The sequence below is a fragment of the Borostomias antarcticus genome, assembly GCF_949987555.1.
Source record: "Borostomias antarcticus genome assembly, chromosome: 20".
NCBI lineage: Eukaryota > Metazoa > Chordata > Actinopteri > Stomiiformes > Stomiidae > Borostomias > Borostomias antarcticus.
The window spans coordinates 8,917,400-8,933,509 of NC_140253.1; the positions used below are offsets into that span (position 1 = coordinate 8,917,400).

General features: G+C 48.8%; 2 protein-coding genes across 2 annotated transcripts; one reads left to right on the forward strand and one right to left on the reverse strand.

The window, feature by feature from the left end:
- Positions 1 to 240: 240 nt before the first annotated feature.
- Positions 241 to 9,472, reverse strand: LOC311322547 (WD40 repeat-containing protein SMU1-like; the record flags this gene model as incomplete). Its single annotated transcript, XM_084454636.1, has 12 exons — positions 241 to 339; positions 614 to 766; positions 1,508 to 1,675; positions 1,773 to 1,899; positions 3,793 to 3,920; positions 4,402 to 4,518; positions 5,286 to 5,405; positions 6,702 to 6,839; positions 8,183 to 8,287; positions 8,491 to 8,643; positions 8,928 to 9,138; positions 9,447 to 9,472. The coding sequence occupies 12 exons, from the start codon at positions 9,470 to 9,472 to the stop codon at positions 241 to 243; spliced, it is 1,545 nt and encodes a 514-aa protein (XP_084310762.1).
- A 2,427-nt stretch (positions 9,473 to 11,899) lies between these two features.
- On the forward strand, positions 11,900 to 15,898 carry LOC311322548 (perilipin-2-like; the record flags this gene model as incomplete). Its single annotated transcript, XM_084454637.1, has 6 exons — positions 11,900 to 11,917; positions 14,007 to 14,202; positions 14,338 to 14,420; positions 14,524 to 14,812; positions 15,034 to 15,206; positions 15,530 to 15,898. 6 exons carry the CDS (start codon positions 11,900 to 11,902, stop codon positions 15,896 to 15,898), a joined length of 1,128 nt encoding a protein of 375 aa, XP_084310763.1.
- Positions 15,899 to 16,110: the final 212 nt, after the last annotated feature.

Sequence of the window (16,110 nt, forward strand, 5' to 3'; positions counted from 1 at the left end):
GGTACTAACTAGTATGATGGAGTAAACTAGCATGCTGGCGAAGTCCTTCACTTTTAATATAAAACAAGCATGCATTTTATAACTCAAGCCATCAGACATGGACGTGTCTTACCAGCTGTCATTGAAAAGTTACATTCAGTCAACCCTATCCCAAAATGGAACAAAATATGGACAGTGGACTTGGCAAGCGGAGAGGAGAGTAACTAGCTTGGTTTTGCTCGGCATGGACAGGAAGGGGATCTATGGCTTCCAGAGGTTCAGAAGGCCGTCTTCACTGTACGTGGCGATGAGGTTCTGGTGGGGGTGGTGGGCGATGCCGATCACATCTTTCTCGTGAACCTGTGTGAGCACAGATCGTATGAATTAATCTCTTGCTGATTTATGAAGAACGGTAATCACAGAAAACAGCTGAGGCATTCTCTTGCGACACACATTCACACTGACCTTACCTAGCTCCACTTAGGCCCCTGGAATGTATACGCCTGTGCGCCAATTCCATAGACTCACAATTGGAGCTAGATTATTTAACCATTCTATTCAGATTCAGGGGTTGGACAGACGGAAACAGGAACCTGTCTAAAAGGTAACATGCTAAAAACAATACAGGCCGTACGGTCAGCGATCGCTCCAGCTTCCCGGTCAGAGTGCTGAAGCAGTAGAGCCCAAAGTCTTCTCGCGCGCAGTAGATCCACTCCCCGCGAGGTGACAGAGCGCAGCACACGAAGTCTCCGCCCTCCCTCTTCCCTGAGCTGAAGCTTCTCACAACCTGGAGAGAGAGAGAGAGAGAGAGAGTGACAGTTTAATCAGCACCCTGAAATGCCCTAGCTTCGTGAGACCATCCTGATCTCACAAGCTCACTCTGTTTCTCTCGCAAATCTGGATACTCTCCATAGAGATCCGTTTGTGCCAGATCGGAAATCGATCTACCCAATCAGCGTTCTACGAGGAAATTCAATGTGTGACAATAGCAAGGAGCAGTTGAAGATAGCGCGTGATTGACGGTGATTGACAGATGGTTCATCCAATCACCTGCCAACTATTTTTGAAAGTGCCTGCCCTTTTCCAAACAGTTTCCAATATAGTAATAATATAGGATAGTTCCCAGAGCATCAGGTTAGAAATACCCAGGTAACCAGGTAAGACGAACCATGACTCATTTCTGAGTGTTCCAGTGGGGCTGTCAAAGTTCTGAGTGATGGAGAATGGAGTTTTAGACAGGCATGGTTACTTGAATGATGATATTATTGTTCAACGAAACCCATTTATATATGTGATATGAAAAGCCAACTCAGGCTTGAGGCATCCCCCTCGGAAGAACAAAACGGGTACTGAAAAAAGTTCAGATTGACATTCCCTTAGTTTACCGGTAATTATTTTTTTGTGAAATCAATGAATAATCAATGGTTTATCCTGTGTCACTAATCACTATGGATTAGGCCTACTACTGTTTATGATCAAATATGGGTCAAAAGAGGATTGAGTGAGTGACAGAGCAGTTCTCGCTCACCTGACCCTGCATGTTCATGATGATCACGGTGTTGGAGCGGCTACACACCACAAAGTGCTCGGGGTTTTGGGGCAGAAGGATCACGTTGTTGACCGCGATGTCAGAGCTCACCGACGCGCCCGGAGGCTTGAACGTGTGAACGCACTCTGTGGTCTTGACATTCCAGGTCTGAAACGAGAGAGGACCGTAGTTGTTGTTATCGCAAACCCAATGTGGCCAGGTACCGCCATCTGACCCAAGACATGTGACTGGCTGGGTAGGCTACCTTGACGGTGCCGTCGGACGAGGCGCTGATGATGTAATGGCCGTCCTGGGTGAACACCGCCTCGTTCACAAAAGAGGTGTGGCCTCTGAACTCCTTCAGGGTCTTACCAGACTTAAGCCCATGGACCCTGCAAATACCAGGGTTGATGAATGGTATTCATGGCAACACTTAAGACTAGTATGTGTTTAGTATGTGTTTTGACTATGTGTTAGACTGTGTTTACTGTGTGTTCAGTATGTGTTTAGTGTGTATTAGACTGCGTTTATTATGTGTTAGACTACAGTATGTGTTTAGACTATGTGTTAGACTATGTGTTTAGACTTAATATGAGCCTTTACACGGTTTATTATCAGGTTATTTTTCTCATAAAGCAATTTTCTTCATGCAATAGGCCTATTGTGGCCTAGACCAAATTCATTACTTTGGAAAACTGATTTCTTCATTCTGAAGTTGCTAATAATCTGTCATGGAATAGTAAATGATTGCAATAGATTCCTAAATCAACCACAAACAACATTAGTGAGCATCATGTGAAGTTCACGTCTCTAATTTTAGACAAGTTGCTGAAGGCTCTGATTTCCCAAGCTCCCTCCAGATCTCTCTGAGCTGCATGCTGGGAGATTTGCATACTGCCTGACAACACAGCTGCTTAAAGCCCATCCACGCTCCCTCTCCGACTCCTGTTCTCCCTCTCAGGCGTCTCCTCCTCCCCCCTTCCTTCTCTCTCGCTGCCTCTCATCCCTCACGGGGACTTAGTATCCCCATAAACCCCAGACCGGCGTCCATCTCGCGGTGGCACACGTTGCGGCTTTGTCCCTGAGCACACATGGAAGCTCATTGTTACTCCCACACAGGGCATGTGCTTCTCAGTCATTGGAGGACACAGCCCACATTCGCCAGGAGGATGCCGAAATAGACACAGAGAGAGAGAGATAGAGAGTCTCAGCCTGGAGGGAGATAAGAGGTGACCCCCCGCCCCTCCTCTGCTTGCTTGGCATCTAGTTATAGAGCGATCAAGGCCAGTGGGGTTTGTTGATTCTGTGTTTGTGTGTGTGTGTGTGGGGGGGGGGGGGGGGGGGGGGCACACATCCGTGCTTGAGATGTCAAACAACGTGATAGACTGATAAAAAAGGAGCACAAAACAACCATAACTAGAAAAGGTCGACTGCTCTGGCTACTCAGCAGAAAAAGCTCTTGATTGTAAATGGGAGTCATACAGCCACTGCTACTCCAACAACATGTGAAATGTAGACACCATATATGTGGTACAAGAGAGACATTGTTTCCTGTCAAATCAATAAATGTTCAAACATTAAATTCATCCACCCGAGTTTGTCTGTTGCCCCACTCCTGAGCCAAATTTTAAAACATGAATGGAGGTGAATGGGCAGCAGTGTGCGGGGGGCTCTGTGGCGGAGCCGGCAGGGGGCAGCTCTCTCCCCCCCCCCCCCCTGCACTCCACAGTCCAATCCCTGTGTCTCTAGCTCCTCCACACGGGCAGCTGGCTTCGCTCAAAGTATTGTTTTGGCTCTGTGCAAGCGTATGTGCGTGCGAGCAGGACACCCTGTGTCTCTGTGACCTTCACACCTTCTCCACACACAACATGTGGCTGTTTCAATCCCCCCCAATCGACAACGATTGAGCATAAGTCCAAACAATTGATGGAGGTGAATGGGTGGCTCTCCCCCTGCACACCCCAGTCCAAAACTTGAAAACTAATGTCTGAAACTGTGGGAGCTTTCAAGCAAGATCTTAAGACATACCTTTTTAATCTTGCTTTTATCATGTAAGTATACCTGTGTTATAATTAAATCTTCTCAATTTATTTTTTTTTATTCTCATTTTTTATTTTTGAGTGTTTCTTATTTATCTTATTATAAACTATATTTATTTACCTTTTTTTAAATTCTGTAAAGCACTGTGTGCTACATTTGCTTGTATGAACATGTGCTATATAAATAAAATTGACTATGACTTAGTGTATGTGACAAAATAAAAACCTGACACGCTACGGTCTCACTTGATGGTCTGGTCAAAGGAAGCGCTCAGGAGCTGACCGCCGTCCTTGCAGAAGCTCAAGCAAGTGACAGCTTGGCCGTGGGCGCGCTCGAACCTGCGCAGACACTGGCCGCTCTGGATCCTCCAGACCTGCAAGCACACGGGCAGCAGAAGGATGTGATGTCATCACGTCATGTTGACGTGTGGTAATCCACCTGCGTTTTCCTTTCATATACTGTATAGAACGATTCTCTTAGTGAAGCATCCCACACAGCTGTCTGTGGATTCACAGTGATAATGTTGACGGTCTCCCAAACGTTCCAAAATGGCGTTTGTGGCAACAGTGCCATCATTTGAATACTTCCCTGAGTGCAGTAGTGAGACGCGTTTGAAGATGAAGGACTCTGTATAATTTCAACGGTATTGCACTGAGCTCTAGTCTACAGTAGATAAGTTAATTTGCTTGACAAGTACTGTACTGTACGAAAATGAAATTCAAATACCGCCGTAGCAGATCATGAAGGAACTGAAGCAGGCCGAGAGGGAGAACTGATATTTACCAAGTTTCTTACTGAAAAGCAAGTATCTGTAAACTGAATTGAAAGTCATTCTAACAGAAGTGTGTTTGGACCTTGATCTTGCCGTCCTGGGCTCCAGAGGCCAGCAGCTCTGTGTCACTGCTGAAGCTCACACACAGGACGGCATCCTCCATCATCATGAAGTGATCCTGGGCCTGGTACTTCAGCTCCTGTCACACACACACACACACACACAAACACACACAGACACACACACACACACACACAGGCTCATATAGGGACTTAAGGATACTGAAAATAGGGTTAGAGCAAGACATCAACATCAACAGTGCTCTATCCTGTCCTAAAAATTCAATACAAGTGTCTGGTTTCGTAACCATACAATACAAAACAAGTGCTCTGGCCAATGCATCACACCTACAGTATCTGCATTTTCAGTAACTGGGTTAGTGTATGTGTGTGTGTGTGTGTGTGTGTGTGTGTGTGTGTGTGTGTGTGTGTGTGTGCGTGTGTGTGTTTGAGGGTGTGTGTGTGTGTGTGTGTGTGTGTGTGTGTGTGTGTGTGTGTGTGTGTGTGTGTGTGCGCATGTGATGAGGAAAGCCTCCAAGAGAAATCTTTGTAGGACGGTAGCCAATAAGAATAAATCTGCTGTTTATTTTTAACTTGATAAATGTAGTGGGGGCGAGGCGTGCCTGGTTAGACGTCATGAGCTGACCCATATTCAGAACCAGAGACCGACCCATATTCAGCACCAGAGCCTGCCAGTGTAAGTATTAGCTGGAAGAAATTAAGACTGCCTGTTTTGGATTACTCCTTAATCCAAATTAAAATCTCCTTAATCCAATTGCACAGAGAAAACAAAACACATGGGTATGTGCTGTTTTAAAGAGTCCAGTGTAGCTGCCATTGCGACGGTAATACAGTTTAAAAGGATGGTTATTAAAGTAAGTAGTGTTTGGGGGAAAAGGATATGCACCTTTCGGATTTTGCCGGTGGTGAAGTTCCAGACCTCTATGAATCCGTCCACCGACCCGGTGATGAGGTACTGGCCATCGGGCGAGAAGCGGGCGCACTCCACGTGGGACTTCTGTCCAAACTACAAAGTGGAAGCGCAGACATGGACGTGTTGTACCTTTTCCAGACCCCGTCTCAGTTTTAACTAATAACTCAAGTATTATGCATCAATCTACCCAAGCATGACACATCATCTGGGCAAAGAAGCTGCTAGAGCGAGTCAAGTTTGTCATCATCGCAATTGAAACAGAGGAATAATGGACTGCACTTATATAGCGCTTTTATCCAAAGCGCTTTACAATGGCCTCTCATTCACCCATTCACACACACATACACACACCAATGGCGGCCAGCTGCCATGCAAGGGGCTAGCCTGCTCATTGGGAGCAATTTGGGGTTCAGTGTCTTGCCCAAGGACACTTCGTCATGTGGACAGGAGAAGCTGGGATTTGAACCGCCGACCCTGAGCTACAGGAATCAGTTCAATACTCCACCCTCAAATGCAGCAGGGACTCCCTACTCCTCACTTATCCTCCAGTGCAAGAGAAGTTAAGTTGGACTTCACACCATGTTCCGAGGGCCAGATGGCTTCCTTCCTAACCTGAAGCAGAGCCCCCCATGACGAGTGATTTCTGCAGATCCATCTGGATGTTCACTGAATTAAGTGATGAAAGTGCAGCCAGCAACGCTGGCCAGTACCTGCAGGCTGGAAAAGCAATTATCCCCCTGTGTGTGTGTGTGTGTGTGTGTGTGTGTGTGTATGGGTGCGTGTGTGTGTGTGTCTCTCGCTGTCTCTGTCTGTGCTGTGTAACCCAAACATCTACGCCTACACCTAATGCCGGGCTTATCGGGTTACATCACGCACATAAGGAGAATTTTAACAGATATTCTTCTTGCGCATCTCAAACAAGCACACACAGCAAGATTTGAAAATAACGGCTCAGCACACACTAGCTACAGGATCTTATCGTGCCCGAGGGAGCAACGAACCACTGGTCTCGCCATCTCACTTGTGAAGTCGGACGTAATAATCTTAAATATCAAACATGTTTGATATTATCGGGGCCGCCCCGATGGGTCTGCAAGCCGATCGGGAGGTCTAACATTGGATCTGTAAATCCCTCACATTACAAGATAATCTGCCAAACCAACGATCCAGACCAGATTTCTCCTCCGATTGTCGGGAGGGGTGAATCGGGGATAAATCGGCCCAAAAATCCTGTAGTCTGAGCCCGGAATAAGATGTATGTGAGGACCTTACCAGGACAAAAATATAGTTAACATATTCACAGCCACTGGTGAAAAAGAATATGACTCCCCCCACCACCCAACCCCCCCAACCCCCGACCCTCCCCACCGCAGCCCGGTGGCGGTGTACCTTGATGTACCGACAGAGCTGTGTGGGGGGGCGCTCCTCCTCCACGCCCTTCGCCGCCGCTGCCTTGCCCTGGAACAGGCCGAGGGTCAGACCGGGGGGCAGGCGGCCCGGGTGCTGCTGTCGCTTCGTAGACTGAGCGTGCACGTGTGTGTGTGAGTGAGTGAGTGAGTGAGTGAGTGAGTGAGTGTGTGTGTGAGAGTGAGTGTGTGTGTGAGTGTGAGTGAGTGAGTGAGTGAGTGAGTGAGTGAGTGAGTGAGTGAGTGAGTGAGTGAGTGAGTGAGTGAGTGAGTGAGTGAGTGAGTGAGTGAGTGAGTGAGTGAGTGAGTGAGTGTGTGTGTGTGTGTGTGTGTGTGTGTGAGAGAGAAGGAAAGAGAGAGAGAGAGAGAGAGAGAATGCAATAAATCTGAAAGGATGAGATATCCTTAACACACACGCTGAGGTGGAGGAGCACAGGAAGTGAGACGGGGGCCGTAGAGGGGGAGGGGAGGGGGAGGGGAGGCAGAGGAGACGCAGGCAGGATAAGGAGGGGAGAGCTGAGGTGGTCAGGCAGGTTGGGGGCCGTAGAGGAGAAGGGGAGGAGACGCAGGCAGGATAAGGAGGGGGAGAGCTGAGGTGGTCAGGCAGGTTGGGGGTCGTAGAGGAGGAGGGGAGGAGACGCAGGCAGGATAAGGAGGGGGAGAGCTGAGGTGGTCAGGCAGGTTGGGGGTCGTAGAGGAGGAGGGGAGGAGACGCAGGCAGGATAAGGAGGGGGAGAGCTGAGGTGGTCAGGCAGGTTGGGGGTCGTAGAGGAGGAGGGGAGGAGACGTAGGCAGGATAAGGAGGGGGAGAGCTGAGGTGGTCAGGCAGGTTGGGGGTCGTAGAGGAGGAGGGGAGGAGACGTAGGCAGGATAAGGAGGGGGAGAGCTGAGGTGGTCAGGCAGGTTGGGGGTCGTAGAGGGGAGGGGGAGGAGACGCAGGCAGGATAAGGAGGGGGAGAGCTGAGGTGGTCAGGCGAGTCGGACCGCCACCATCCCACACACCCGCTGCAGCCTCAGCTCATTAGCCATGCAAATCCTCTAACAGCGCTCTGCCAGGAATAAGCAGGGGGAAAATAATCAGGGTTCTACATACGAAACCGGGACTAGATAATGGCGTGCTCGACTAGCGGAGCTTGAAATAAGCAAATCCCCGAGAGGAACAGCGTTGTTAGTTTGGCCCCACGTATAGAATATTAATTGTAGAACTTTTCAATGGCCATCAGAGAGAAGAAGGACAATTTCCAGCTAAATTTCCATTAAGACGTTTAACGGACAGGCTTTTAAGGATATTTCTACAATATAACAGCCAACGAAAACAACCTATATCAGCCAAAACTGCCACTACTGGTTATTTTGGAGTGTACATGAATGAAGGTTGTGAGGTCATACTATTGAGTCAGCCCGGCTAAACTAAGTGAAGTGTTGAGGGCGGCCACGATATAGCCTGCTACGACCTGCGCTCACCAGGAGGTCCACGAGACGGGAGGGGGGCACCACGCTGACCTCCCCCGCCAGCGCCTGAGCGATGTCCGCCCGACGCCGCGCCTTGCTGCTCCCCCCGGGATACGCCTACACAGGTGGGAGGGACGAGAGGGAGAACTCTCAGCTGGCGTTTGTCCAACTACAAAGCCGATACAAAGGGGATATTCGCGCAAACGGCAAAATACACAAAGGAATCACGCCCGCATGTTGTCGGCGATGCGGTCCGACCGATACACAATGAAAGCAGTCTCCTTTGTGAAGGGACAGCCAGCGCTTGGCTGGAGCCTCACCTGTCGGGGGTCGAAGTAGGAGAGGGCGAGCAGGTTCTCCAGGTGGACGTACCTCTCGGGCTGGGTCTGTTTCAGCATGAGCATGGGGTCGGTCTGCCCGAGGAGGGACCGGGCTGCCCCGAACTCTCTCAGCTCGATGAGCTCCAGGACCACCTATGGTGGGGAAGACCACCCAGCCTGCTCTGGTTATACATTATAGCACGAATGCTACCTACAATCATTAAAGGGTCTTTGTTTGGCCCTCCGGGAGAACCCCCTGAAAACCTTTTTAAGAACCCCTTTTAGTCCAGGGAAACATTTACTCAAAAAGGTTTAACTAACCATTTCACCAATAGGGGTCTCCCAGAACCCCTTTAAAAAATATATAGGTATAGGTGTATGTTTAGCAAAACAAAACAGAGACAAAGTTATGCTACTATGTATTAGCTCAATCTCACCTGCTCGTAGAGGTCAATTAATGTTTTGTCATGGAGTTTGAGTGACTGAATAGCTACTAGAACCGTGTCCCAGTGGCCACTCTTGATGTCCGCTACGAAGCTCTCAATGCTCTCTACAGTGTTGAGCGACACGGTCGTCTCCTCTTGAAGGGTGGCCAGGGTGCGATAGAGCTTGTTCTCCTTGAGGTACTGCATTATCAGACGAATTACGCTGAAGGAAGGGACATCGAAAGACAAGGTGACCGTGATGCGATTCGACCCGACCCGAATGCCACAAATTATATCCTGTCACTTTGGCTCAGTGTGCAAAAGAGAAAATGTAGGCCATTTAATTTGCAAGGGCATCTAAACACTTGTTGACCACACGAGACAACACAAGAAAAAATAAGAATACAGAAAGTTTATGGGACAAAATGTTTTATTAGCGAAATCCAATATGCTGTAATTGCAAAAGCACAATTGGCGTATTTTTTCAGGGCTAATAAAAACATTGATATTAAATAGTGAGAATGCACTTACTCTGCAGATTCCGGCGCCAAAGCCATGATGTAACGGTCAGGGTTGCAGCAGTCGAATGATGACGCTGCTGGCTCTTGCTGTTCTTGTCTTGAAACAGAGGCACGTGAAAGGTGTTTGTTGGCGACCGCCCATTTCACGTGCGTTTGTATTTCGCATGTTGCAGTCACTCCGCAAACCTCCACCTCCCCTCGGCACCCCAAAAAACTGCAGCGTGACCACCCTATCACCAGCAAGGTGGTAAATCATTGTCCGAGTGTGCACATTACTGTCAATTAGGATGGCTGCAATGTAGGCTACAGTACCACAACAACTGCATTCATGGGATAGGGAAAAGTTGCATGGTCATGTGCCATTATTGACTTGCTCTGGGGGTGCGAGATTCGGCACCATGGAGAGCTCCCGCGTCAAAATAGCCACTCTGGCCAGTCTGACTCCTTTAGTGAAACGCGTTCGTGCTTAATAAAAATCCAAAACATTAGAGTAACATCTGAGGTGTGTCAATGTAGGTCTTAATAGGACAGAATACAATAGCACCTCTTGTGATAAGTAGGAGTGTTCGCGCGCGCGTGTGTGTGCGTGTGTGTGTGTGAGAGAGAGAGAGAGAGAGAGAGAGAGAGAGAGAGAGAGAGAGAGAATGAGGCCATTTCATTTCAGTCTTGTAATAACCATTTCCCAGAACATGTATTTCATTCTGTTTCAAATAAACAATTTTTCTACAGCTTCTACTAGGCTCTTGAATTTTGTCATACCCATGGTATGTGCTCCAATGAAGTCACTCATGTATTCCTAATGTGAAAGTCCTAAAAATATCCATCTTGATGAAGAACACCATGAAACAATGTTGTAGTCCAGACTTCCATTCTATTTCTGATACAAATAAACTGTCCTGAGATATAAATACGATATTAAGAGTGGCCGACTAATGGGTGCGTTTGCCTCTGCGGAGGACAGCCGATCTGACCAGCCTGGTCTTGGTGGCGTGGCTGGGTTTGACGCCTGCGGCGGTGGCGGTAGACGGGCAGGTGGTGCCCTGCTTCCCGGCCGCCGAGGCGGTCCTGAAGAGGACGTGTCCCCCGCTCCCCACGGATTTGTATTCGAACCCCGGCGGGTCACTGAAGCTGGCCGGGCAGCGGCGGAGCTCCTGGTTAACGTAGCTGGTGCGGTAGATGGTGTCGTCGCCCATCGTGCGCGGGCTCATCACCCTCTGGGCCGGCTTGTAGCTGGGGGCCTTGGGGACGCTCTTCCTCGTGTACTCTCGCCGGAAGGTGGTGGTGGTCTCGAACGGCCCCGAGGGACGGCTCATCTGCTCGCCCCGGACTGTCCGGCGGCATCTCTCGGTCTCCCAGGCGCGGTAGTCTGTCTTCGTGGTTGAGCAGGCGTCGAAGGGCTTCCCCTTGCACCAGGCTTGGATGGGAGGGCGCGCCGACACCGCCTTCTGGCCCTGGTGACCCGCAAAGTCCCCGTGGGCCGTGGAGATCAGCTCCATGGCGCCCCCCGGGAGGGAGTGCCCGTCCGACTTGCGCTGGACACGGGGCGGCATCGGCCATGCCTGGTACCTCTCCTGGTACTCTGTGGATCCTTCAAAGGGGGCGGTGCTAGCCTCCCAAGTGGACTTGGTTTTGGCGGACCTGGCCACTTCTCCTCTTACGCCCCTGAAGTCTTGCTGGTGGGTGGACACCCCATTAAACGGGGCACTGTTGGGTTTGTAGGGGACCTTCTCCTTGGGCGGTCTCTTCTGGGCCGGGTGGGACACGTACGCCAGTCTATAGTTGGTCGTGCCCTCGAACGGCTGGGGCTCCTGAATCTGCTGGGTTGGTTTGAAGCTCTTTCGAACCGCAGTGCCGTTCTTGGGGCAGAAGTCGTCTTGGCACGTTGTGGTCGCGTCAAATTTATCCTGGCTCACTGTCAGGTTGTTGCTGGCTCGGAAGGGCTCTGGCCTGACCACGTTCCAGCACTGGTACACCTCTTTGATTAAGAGTGGAGAAGTGTAGAGTTCATACACATCACACCATTGTAAAAGACCATAAATAGGATGGCTGTCATTCTCACCTTTTTCACCAGCATTCACTGAAGTACAGCAAATGTGCATTCAAATCTAGATACAATTATAGTTTCACAGTAAAAACAGACCACAGTAATGTCAGAAAATGGACACACACCTTGGTACACTGACTGGCCGTCCATCTTAGCTGTCGGTGCATTATATGTCACTGTCTTGCTGACAATGTTCTTGTGGACAGGGTGTGACACAAAGTCCTCCATGTAGGTGCTGTTCAGTAGCATGGTTCCAATTGGTTCCATGTAGGTCATGGTGGCCTTGGGTAATCTCATTGTCACCTCGTGTGGAACATAGTCGGCTCTGAAATAACAAACCGCATTAGTAGTGTTTATCTAAAACAATATCATCCACTGGCTAAACCAAGGAAGCCTATTGTCATACACTTTGAATGGCCATGTGTAATGAGAGCCAGGTCAGGTCAGGTCCCTGCAAAGAGCCCAACCAACCCAGGGCCTAGCTAGTTGAATCAGTACCCCTGCCGAACATAAGGTTAGGCAATACCAACCTACAGATGCGCTACCTGGAACCGGCAACTCAGCTGACAGTATTGGAACTTGGAAGTCTTTGTTTGGTAATGTCATTATAAATTATATATGCTGTCACTTTCTTTGAAATCGCCTCTTCGGCCCTCAAAAACACAGGGCCAACAGAAACAATGTGTTTACTGGTGAGAATATGGGTTATTGACATCACATAGCTAGATCCTTTCACTATTGTTGTGCTCTTGAGCAAGGCAGTCTCCTACTACACTGCTGATAGGGACTATGTGTATTATTAAGCTGTAGGCTAGGCTAGGTGTAGGCCAGGTGTAGGCCTACTCTAGTTCTAGTAAAGTTCTATATGCAACTAACCTGAATGTCGTGGTGTTGGCCATATCACCCTCCGGAGGCGTGTACTCATGTTTAACTTTTTTGGACCGTCTGGTGGCTGTAGCTCCATGATGGCGGAATCTATCACGGTACTCGGAGAGAACGCACTCCGTGTCGGAGCGGGACGTGGGGATGACAGCGGGTGGAGGTGAATGCGGACACTGATGCCGACTGCAAGGGAAGAATATGCTAGTTATTGAAACCAGAGTGGTCAGGAACGCTCAGAACGAATGAAGATTGAGAAACAGCATTGGGGTAGGTATCATGAATCCACGAAACAACAACAACATCATCAACAACGGATGCCACCAATGGTAACCGTGGCGTATTGTGGCATGCACACCTGTTGCACTTGCAGATCAAACTAATTTGCCTGAACTTACCCACAAGTGCAGATCTGGCAGAAGCACTTGATCGTCATGTTCACACCAACTGGATGACCTGTGTCCTCAAGAACTTGACTCGTTGCATTTTTCGGCTGAATATAAAGCAAAAGTGAGGTCCAAATTATGTTCCTGTCTACATCACTGAGGAATTGTTTCTAAACGTTTGGGAATACGTTATTTTAACATAAAGCTAAACAACCAGGATATAAACTTGGCTACATAGTCCCACTGTGGCCCATTCGCCAACTTTGTGATTTGTGAGCCGAAGTGGTGCGTTGGTGATGACATAATAATCGGGAGGCCATGACTAAATTATGACCTATAAAGGTTTATTCGCTCATAAAAGTAACTAGTCGGGGTAAAATGATTAAGTATGTCCCATTTCTCAATTATAACCTACATCGTGAAATAAAAGATTGGATCATCAGCAATATTATTTTACCTGTTTATGTCCGTTGTCATTCAACTAGCCAAACACTTTTCTCCATCGTGTTGAAATCATTATCAGCACCATGGAGAGCTCTCTCGCGTAACGTCCACTTTTGGTTTGGCGTGAGCCATCAACATGTGAGCTATCGTGCGTGACATTTTGTTAAAGTAGGCTAACATATTCAAACGATTTAGTAGACAATTATCTTTCATTATCTCTCTAGAGTGTCTGCTGGGCATTTGTCAAAATTAAATAAGAGAGAAGGTTAGAGTAGCCTATTAAGTGTAGGCCCGTCACATCCGAATTCGTCATTACGCCTGGGGTATTAGTCTACGTAAGTCCACGTTTTGACGGAGAGCTTATAGGTAGGTTTGACCAAAAAGTTTGGCGTGCAGGTGATTGCATTAGTAAAATTACTAGGCGATTAACACTAAACGATTTTAATGTGTCTCTCTTCTAGATTAATTTAAACGTACAGTAGTCTACACCTAATAAGAAACACTTCGCATGGAGATAAACGGCGCATGTAAACACTAAATTGTTTTTTTCTGATGCTACATGTGCCGGGCGTCCCCCAATCCTCATCTAATTTATAATTCAAGTTAAACCAAATATGATGTCTGGGACTAACGCAAATCAGGTTGGTGCAATTTTGGTGCAAATTCAGTTGTTCAATAGACTCTAATTAGATTGAGTCGGCCTATCAGTTAAAGATGACGCTTACATGGCCTAATTGTAAGCAATTAGGAATAGTCTGTAGGCATTGTATTATTTAATTGATCATACTGGGCTAAAACGAATTTTCTTTTCTTTCAGAATGCCATTTTTCGCTTGGCCAACCTTCCAGTGGTTAGCTCGGCTTATGCACTTGTGTCTGTATTGTACTGTGACACCAAGGACAACCACCCCTACATCAAGTCTGTGTTTGAGCTAATGGAGACTGGTGTTAAGACCATAACTTCAGCGGCATATGATAGCGCTGCGCCCTTCGTTATCAAACTGGAGCCCCAAAGTAAGTGAAACGCTAGGCTTTGGTTGTGTTCTTCTGCCATGCTATGGGGTTGCAACAAGTGGCTCTTTCATGTGAAGCCCAAATGTTTTTACCCCAACTCAGTCTCTGACCAGTTTTGCTGTTTTCTCCCCATAGTTTCCATTGTGAATGAACTTGCATGCAAAGGTTTGGATAAGCTTGAGAGCGCCTGGCCAGTTCTCCACCAGCCACCAGAGCAGGTTCAAGCCCCTACGCTGTCCAACATCTATCTACTTGTCTTTCATTCTTATTGTACAATTACAAATGTCTTTGCCCTTAACCACCCTAACCTGTACCACCCAGATCGTCTTGAGTGCCAAGGGTGTAATATCAGAGGCCAAGTCCGCCGTGGCCATTATGGTCGATGGAGCCAAGGACTGTGTGCTCTACACCATCACCGGGGCGGTGGGGAGGACCCAGGGAGTGGTGCAGGAGAGACTGGAGCTGCCCAGGTGGCTGATCGGTGTCGGGGTGATCCACGTGGTGCCCCTGAGGAGAGCCATACGGCTGGCTAGCGACGGACTGGACTCGGCGCTGAGCATGTCCGAACTCCTGGTGGACCAGGCTCTTCCGCCGACCGACGAGGAGATCGGTGAGTCGGAAGCACTGCGCCTTTGTGTCTAAGACTAGAATAAGAGGTTAGCTGCTCTGTCAAGACCGCATCCCCCGTCTTCGTCACTGGTCTTTAATCATCTGGTGGGTGAAAGAACATGTCCCCTCCCAACATTCACCCGTCAAATAGGAAAGATGATTGTGAAAGTCACCTCCTTTGCTGACTCTTTTTACATTGAGCATGTCCATCTGTTTCTCTAGAGGAGGAGGTGAAGATTGTGAAGGGCTTTGAGGGGCCAGCTTCTAGTCCCAGCTACTCCGTCCGTGTGGTGACCCTCACTACCAAGCTATGCAGGAGAGCCTACCACCAGGCGCGCTGCTTCAGAGTTCACCATCCTGAGTCCTTCTCCCTGCTTCAGCACACCGAGGAAACGGTAAGCCTGGACAGCGCTTCAACATCCCAGTTTCTGAAAAGGGACAGCTGTAACCGCAGGGTTATTGATAATAATGAAGGTCCACAGGAAATTGTCCAATTTCTGGATGGAACAATTTACCAGTTTGTTGGACAACTTTCTGAGCGTAAATCGATAATCCTGTGTCCTGGTGGTTCGCAGGATCAGCCAGGTGCGTTGGCAGAACCGACAAGCCATGTTCAAGTGAAGCAAACGGAGGTAGTTGGATTTCCAATTGGTTTTGATTTGTGATGGAAACCTTATCTCCCCCCCCCCCCCCTACTCAAACCTGGCATTCTCAGCAGGATGTGTTCCCCAGCCCGACCTCCCAGCTGCAGACCAGCTACCTGACCCTGGACTGGGACCTCGGCGCCGTCCCCCGCCTCCTCCAGCAGCAGGCCCTCTGTGTGCTGTTCAGCGCCTCGCAGATCTACAACAACTTCAGCTCCGCCCGAGAGGACGGCTCCCCCGGCTGGGCGAGGCTCTCCCTGGAAGCCGCCCTGGACTACCTGGTCCACAACACGCCGCTGGGCTGGCTGGTGGGGCCGCTCTTCCCCAGGACCCCGCCCGCTCCTCCCAGAGCTAAGCCCAGCGGCCGCATGAGGAAGAGGCCTGTGAAGAGAGCCTCGGTGTTTGACAGCGGGTGCAGCACCATTCTTTGCCAGCATTACTGATGGGGTTTTCATGACCAGGGAATAATCTGGAAGTTTAATTGTTGATGCTGTTGGTTGACAATAAATTGACAAATGCATGTTCACCTTTTCCCTTATTTCACTGGATTAGGCCACCGTTTGGAAACATTCTATAATCTAATTAGACAATATAGCCTAGATATTGCTGGACACGGGGTACCATCAAGAATAGAAACTACAAATAAACCATATTT